Source organism: Mandrillus leucophaeus, unplaced genomic scaffold (genome assembly GCF_000951045.1).
Source record: "Mandrillus leucophaeus isolate KB7577 unplaced genomic scaffold, Mleu.le_1.0 Scaffold993, whole genome shotgun sequence".
In the NCBI taxonomy this organism is placed as follows: domain Eukaryota; kingdom Metazoa; phylum Chordata; class Mammalia; order Primates; family Cercopithecidae; genus Mandrillus; species Mandrillus leucophaeus.
Genome location: NW_012110841.1, coordinates 125769 through 133134, shown reverse-complemented (window position 1 = coordinate 133134; position 7366 = coordinate 125769). Strand labels below are relative to the sequence as shown.

Here is a 7366-nt window from a genome sequence, read left to right as displayed (position 1 = left end):
AAAAAAAAAAAAAAAAAAAAAGGTCAAGGGGAGATTTACATTCAAGGGGCCTACCCTCTCCCTCTTCCCTATGGCTTTTGGGGCCATATCAATGTTTTCTCCTGGCTGTGGCCTTGGTGGATACCATTTCCCCCTTAAGCAGCCCACCAGCCTGACCCCTTAGAGCTTCATAGCCTCCTGTGGTCTGCCATCCTATGGGCCTCCTAAGCCTTTTTGGTGGATTGGGTCCCTCCCCTCCCTTCCTGGCCCAAGGCCTGGGTCCAGGGGTGGCTGAGCCTGATGCAGCCCCCACCCCACCCTAAATCACCAGCACATGGTTCTCTGGCTACTTCCTTAGGGGTACACAAAAGTCCTCATACCTGTTGGATCTCATTGGGTTTCAAGGACCTACTGTCCAGGAAGTATGGCCTCCAGGGTCTCCTGAGCCTAAATGCAGGCAGTGATAGGGAAAGAGGCATGGACTTATTAGGGCTCCAAGTAGAAACCTGGATCTTGAGTGCACACACACAGCCGCCCTTCTGGCAGCATCCACCACGCCTCTCCTCCCCTCCCCAGATCCTGACCACTGCAGCTGGAAGGGAAGTTAACATCAGTGCATGCCTGGCTCTGCCCCCCGGTTCTCCTCTCAGGCCCTGAGCAGAGCTGCCCATAGCCCAGGATGCCACAGTGTTTCTGGAGGCCACCTGGAAAAGCGAGAGGAACAGGAGAGGGTGTACCTCCCATCTGCCCCCTGAGTCTATACCACTGCCTCCCAGACACTTCAAGGCCTGGCATTCAACTGGGGCCTGGGGCAGGTTCCCAGATGATTTTTGTTGTTGTTGTTTGTTTGTTTTTTGAGATGGAGTCTCGCTCTGTTGCCCAGGCTGGAGTGCAGTGGTGTGATCTCAACTCACTGCAACCTCCACCTCCCGAGTTGAGGCGATTCTCCTGCTTCAGCCTCCTGAGTAGCTGGGATTACAGGCGCACGCCACCATTCCCAGCTAATATTTTGTCTTTTTTTTTCAGTAGAGATGGGGTTTCATCATGTTGGCCACGCTGGTTTCAAACTCCTGACCTCAGATGATCCTTCTGCCTCAGCCTCCCAAAGTGCTGAGATTACAGGTGTAAGTAAGCCACTGCACCTGGACCCCCTTTTTTTTCTTTTTTCTTTTTTTTTGAGACAGGAGGCTCAGACGGGAGGCTGAGGTAGGAGGATCTCTGGAGCCCAGGAGTTGGAGGCTGCATGATGGCGCCACTGCACTCCCGCCTGGGCGACAGAGGGAGACACCTTCTCTAAATAATAATAATATATAAAAAGATATACGTAACCCTCCGGGCTCCCCTCTCACTTCTGTATACACCTGCCTCCTTCTGCATCCGTCACCCAATTGTTCCTCCCGGCCAACAAGCCGGTGGCACCCCCAAGGCAGGGGTCCTGCAGCAGTCGGTGTAGGCAGCCTGCGCAGAAGGCTTATCATAGATCTGCCTCTGGCCACGAGATCTTCTGTTCCCCCTACGGCTGCCAGCCGCAGCTGTCCACTACCCCTTAGCTTTGTTATCTCTATTCAGGGGCTTCCTGCTGCGCACTCCAAAGGGGTGCAAGTTTCCAAAGAGAGATCAAGGGATATGGGGAGCGGAGAAAGGTACAGCTTGGGGTTCCCGCTCAGCCAGGACTAGGAGGTCTCTGTGGGGGCAGAACAGCCCTTCTAGCGCTCTGAGCATGCGCCGAAGAGCGCCCACGGGGGCAAGCCACGCCGAGGGGAGAGGGTGGTGTGTATGTGTGTGTGTGGGCGGGGGGGGGGGAAACCTCCCGACTGACGCATGCGCAGAGGCAAGAGCCTCCCTCGGGCTTTTCTCGCGCCTGCGCAAGATCCTCCAGCCCGAAAGGGGGCGATGAGCCGATCCTTACGCGGGTTTGTCTCGTTGGAGTAATCCGGAAGAGGCCTCTTACCAGGGCTCTGGAGGAGGCGGCGGCAGATACTTGGGGTCTGGACGCGACGGCGGCGGGAGCATGAACGCCCCTCCAGCCTTTGAGTCGTTCTTGCTCTTTGAGGGCGAGAAGAAGTAAGTGACGCTGGCTGCGGCGGGCCGAGGTGCGCGGGCCTGCGACTGTCGCATTCTGGGGTGTCTCCTGCCCATCTCTTGCCCCGGGAGGGAAACAGCTTTTGCTTGATCGACCGCTCGGCCTGTTTTAAGGCCGTTCCGCGAAGCAGTGACGAGTGTGTACATTTTGCAGATGAGGACACTGAGGCTCGGAGGAGCAAGTTCCCCCGGACACGCAGGAAGTGGCGGGGTTGTATTCGAACCTAGAGTGTCTGGTTCTCCATGGCCCTTTTCCTCTGGGATCTGGCAGCCTCCTGTCTTGTCTCTCGCCCTCCACTTCCATCCTCCATCCCCCATCCCCTCCGATCTGTCAGCGGCCTGTGTAAAAGCCGCAGTGGCTCCTCGCTGCCTGCGGGTTGAAGGAGTCCAGGGGAGAGAGCTTGGGCTCAGCCCCTGCGTCCCCCACTTAGCTACTCTGTATCTGTGACTTGATCTGCTGGAGGCCCTGTTTCCTCATGTGGAAAATGAGTTTATTACTGTACTTAAACATGGGATTCAGGCCGGGTGCGGTGGCTCACGCCTGTAATCCCAGCACTTTGGGAGCCCGATGCGGGCGGATCACCTGAGTTCGGGAGTTCAAGACCAGCCTGACCAATATGGAGAAACCCCTACTCTACTAGAAATACAAAATTAGCTGGGCGTGGTGGCGCGTGCCTGTAATCCCAGCTACTCGGGAGGCTCAGGCAGGAGAATCACTTGAACCTGGGAAGTGGAGGTTGAGGTGAGCGGAGATCACGCCATTGCACTCCAGCCTGGACAACAAGAGTGAAACTCCATTTAAAAAAAAAAGAAGGGATCTGGCCGGGTGCGCTGGCTCACACTTTTAATCCCAGCACTTTGGGAGGCTCAGGTGGGAGGATCGCTTGAGCACAGGAGTTTCAGGCTGCAGTGAGCTGTGATCCCATCACTGCACTGCAACCTGGGCGACAGAGTGCAATCCTGTCTCAAAATAAAAATAATTGGATGAGGTAATTTGTGTAGAGCTCTTGGTCCAAAGCTCAGCACCTGGAAGACCTCATAACCATTGGCTCTTACTGTTCCCAGGTTGCCGTGCAGAGGTCTGGGTGTGGCCCTTGCCAGCCACTTAGGCCTCCTTTAGAGCAGACTCGCAACTGGGGACCATTTGACCCCACAAGGGTCATTTGGCAATAACTGGGAACATTATTGGTTGTCAAAGGGGTTATGACTAGAATCTACTGGATAGAGGTCAGGAATGCTGCTGATGTCCTACAATGTCCACAAGACAGCACCCCACAGGAAAGAATTATGCACCCTAAAATGTGTGTGGTGTCAACGTGGAGAAACCACCTTGGAAAAAAGGAACAGGGCAGGCATGATGACGTGCACCTGTGGCCCCAGCTACTCAGGAGGCTAAGGTGGGAGGATCACTTTAGCCGAGGAGTTGGAGGCTGCAGTGAGCTAGGATCACACCACTGCACTCCAGCCTGGGCAGCAGGAGGGATCAATTGAGGCGAGGAGTTCAAGACCAGCCAGGACAACAAAGCAAAACCCCATCTCTACAAAAAAAAAAAAAAAAAGGAATTCAGAAAAGGCCAAGGTTCCATAGATCTGGGGTAGCAGGAAGTAGGGGACCAGGTTGGCGAGGTCTTTATGGGATGAAGAAATTGAGAAAGGTCTTCAGGAGGAGGCAGAGCTTGTTTTCCTATATATATAGGGATATATACACATAGGAAAAAAATATATATATATATATTTTTTTTTGTCGGAGTCTTGCTGCAAGCTCTGCCTCCTTGGTTCATGCCATTCTCCTGCCTCAACCTCCCGAGTAGCTGGGATTACAGGCAGCAGCCACCACTCCTGGCTATTTTTTGTATTTTTAGTAGAGATGGGATTTCAACGTGTTAGCCAGGATGGTCTTGATCTCCTGACCTCGTGATCCGCCCATCTCGGCCTCCCAAAGTGCTGAGATTACAGGTGTGAGCCACTGCGCCCAGCCTTTATTTTTATATTTTTGATACAGAGTCCCTCTGTTGCCCAGGCTGGAGTGCAGTGGCGTGATCTCGGCTCACTGCAACTCCACCTCCCAGGTTCAAGTTATTTTCCTGCCTCAGTCTCCCCAAGTAGCCAGGACTACAGGCATGGACCACCACACTCAGCTAATTTTTTTTTTTTTTTGTATTTTTAGTACAGACAGGGTTTCGCCATGTTGGGCAGGCTGGTCTTGAACTTCTGACCTCAGGTCATCTATCCACCTCAGCTTCCCAAAGTGTTGGGATTACAGGCACGAGCCACTGCACCTGGCCGGGAGGAGGCAGGATTTAGACTCAGGGTGGGAGGAGGGGAGCTCCTGCCCCTCATCTGTGGCCTCTGCATCTTCCTAGGATCACCATTAACAAGGACACCAAGGTACCCAATGCCTGTTTATTCACCATCAACAAAGAAGACCACACACTGGGAAACATCATTAAATCGTAAGTTTCCCATCACAGGCTCTCATGGGCTGTGTTTAATGGGCCCCTCTGGGCAAAGCACAAGTTCCAAGATCTTTCTCAGTCTCTCTGAGCTACAGGAGGTCCTTCTGGGGGCTTGCTGTGGGCATTTTATAATCTTGGTACCTATTTTTTTTTTTTTTTTTGAGACGGAGTCTCGCTCTGTCGCCCAGGCTGGAGTGCAGTGGCCGGATCTCAGCTCACTGCAAGCTCTGCCTCCCGGGTTTAGCCATTCTCCTGCCTCAGCCTCCCGAGTAGCTGGGACTATAGGCGCCCACCACCTCGCCCGGCTAGTTTTTTGTATTTTTTAGTAGAGACGGGGTTTCACTGTGTTAGCCAGGATGGTCTCAATCTCCTGACCTCGTGATCCGCCCGTCTCGGCCTCCCAAAGTGCTGGGATTACAGGCTTGAGCCACTGCGCCCGGCATCTTGGTACCTTTTTATCAAAATGACACTGACCTCCATGTCTTCACATAAGCCACGCTTCTGTAGTGGCTTATTCTGTAGATGAACATGTGCACTTACATTCACTTTTTTTTTTTTTTTTCCCCCGAGACGGAGTTTTCGCTCTTGTCGTCCAGGCTGGAGTGCAGTGGTGCAATCTTGGCTCACTGCAACCTCCGCCTCCCAGGTTCAAGTGATTGTCCTGCTTCAGCCTCCCTAGTAGCTGGGACTACAGGCACACGCTACGATGCCCGGCTAATTTTTGTATTTTTAGTAGAGATGGGGATTCACCATGTTGGCCAAGCTGGTCTTGAACTCCTGACCTCAGGTGATCCACCTGCCGGCTTCCCAAAGTGCTGGGATTACAGATGTGAGCTGCTGCGCCCGGCCTTACGTTCACTGTTAAGTGCACATTCTATAAATGAACGAGCAGCAGATTCCAGCACAGTAGGCCTGTGTGTTGTTCATGCTAAGGGGCATTGAAAAGCAGTCAAGATTAGCTCCCTTCATGCCACCTGTCTGTGACCTCAGTGCCACCTGGGACTCTAAGATGTATGTGGCAGAGACTAGAACTTCTATTTAACAAGAGAAAGAAGTAGGAGAGTTCTGTGGTGTTCCAGTGCCCCTGATGGGTGCCCTGCATTAGTTGGTGGATGTTCGTTTACACCAGTGAGGTCCTAGCCAGGTGGTCGGTCAGGGATGTGACGGCCACTCTGGCCCAGGGACTTGTCATTTTCCTGTAGACTTGGCTCTTCCCTCTGGTGCCACCAGCGAAGCCAGGCCTTTCCCTGTCTGTGAGTGGGGTCTGCCCAGTCTCCTGGTGTGGTCGGGCACAGGGATGGAGAACTCTTGCCCGGAGCCCAGCCAGTGGGGCACCCAAGCTCTCCTGGGGCCCTGCTGCTCCCCTGCTCTTGAGCCCAGTGTTGCCAGCTATGCATGGGTCCCCCTCGTGGTGCTCACACCACTCTGAGCTGCTCTAGAGGAGACCCCAGTGTGCCCAGGGCACAGTACGTGACGCAGCCCCATCCAGTATGCGTGGCCAGCCGCCGGCAGCTGTGCTGCTCGGAGGACAGAGTTGCATTTCCATTCCACTCACTGCTCAGAGCCCGGGCCCTCCTCTCCTTGCTGTCTTTATTTGCTGTGTGGATGCTCTTTTTGGGCTTTTTGGGTCTGAGTCACTGAACACTGTCTGGACATTCGCTGCCTAGGAGATCTCTCTGCCAGCACTGCGGTTCCCTGTGGGAAGAGGTTGCTGGAATCCGTTTCCAGCTTGGGTCCTTCAGCCTCATGGATGTGGGGGGTGTGGGGGACCATGTGTGTGTCCTTCAACATCATGGATGCAGGGTGTTATATGTGTGTGTGTGTGTGGCGGGTAGGGTGTTCCCACATGAGGTATCTTCCTAAAAGCATTACTTTCCTTGAAGACTTTTGGGGAAAAAAATTGGGGGGTTGGATTTTTGGCTGGAAAGTCTGTTCTGCTCTGAGCTGGCTGCCACCCAGCTTGGGCCTGAGCCCCGAGGGCATGAGGCTAGACCTTCACACTGTCTGTCCCTGGACCGCAGACAACTCCTAAAGGACCCACAGGTGCTATTTGCTGGCTACAAAGTCCCCCACCCCTTGGAGCACAAGATCATCATCCGAGTGCAGACCACGCCGGACTACAGCCCCCAGGAAGCCTTCACCAACGCCATCACCGACCTCATCAGCGAGCTGTCCCTGCTGGAGGAGCGCTTCCGGGTGAGGGCGGGGCCCGGAAGGGCGGGCGGCGTGGGCTGGACACCGGCCCATGTGCCCATGCCTGGGACAGCCCTAGCCTGTTTCTTCGGAGGTCTTGGGGGAGAGGCGGTGCTCATGGAAGGGCAGGGACTTCCACCACAGGCTTCAGGACGTGTGGACTGAGAGGTTGTGGAGTCCAGGCCTGCGGCTTGCCTGCCCCATGGGACTTCCGTAGCGCGGCAGGGTCCCCTCATGTGCTGTGAGCCGGATCGGGGCGGGGAGCTGCTGTCCTTTGCGGGTGCTCTTCTACGTCCCTTATCTGTGGTTGGCAAGGCCTGGTCCTTCCAGGCCTCTGTCTGGGAGGCAGCTCACCCCAGGGTGGCCCATGCCTGTTCCCGGCAGGGCACCTGGGAGTCTATAACAGTTTAGAGGGGAAAGAGCCACAGCTTGGGGGATTTCAGTGTCTTGAGTCATCTGCTCCCCAGGAAGCCTGTGGCCCCTGACTCCTGCCTGGGCTGCCATAGAGAACGGCTGGACTGGGCCAGCTGGGAGGGCTCTTCGGTTGCTCCACTGTCCTGGGGAGTGTGGCCCATGGCTGCCCTCCAGGAAGGGCCTGGTCAGGGGATGCTGGGCTTGTTTCCCCAGCGTCCTTGCCCCAGCCGTTCCAACTCAGT

The 7366-nt window shown here is 54.9% G+C and overlaps 1 protein-coding gene across 2 annotated transcripts in view; it reads left to right on the top strand.

Annotated features, from left to right (window-relative positions):
* The first annotated feature begins 1823 nt into the window (after positions 1 to 1823).
* The window catches only part of POLR2J (polymerase (RNA) II (DNA directed) polypeptide J, 13.3kDa), a 7403-nt gene continuing 1860 nt past the window's right edge, over positions 1824 to 7366 (top strand). The window contains exons 1-3 of one of the 2 annotated variants that reach the window (XM_011971232.1): positions 1824 to 2043; positions 4425 to 4514; positions 6539 to 6713. In XM_011971232.1, the coding sequence (XP_011826622.1) occupies positions 1991 to 2043; positions 4425 to 4514; positions 6539 to 6713 (318 nt within the window). In that variant the 5' untranslated portion in view covers positions 1824 to 1990. Of the gene's footprint in view, positions 2044 to 4424; positions 4515 to 6538; positions 7140 to 7366 lie in introns of those variants that run through there. The other variant, XM_011971231.1, reaches the window with a different exon arrangement.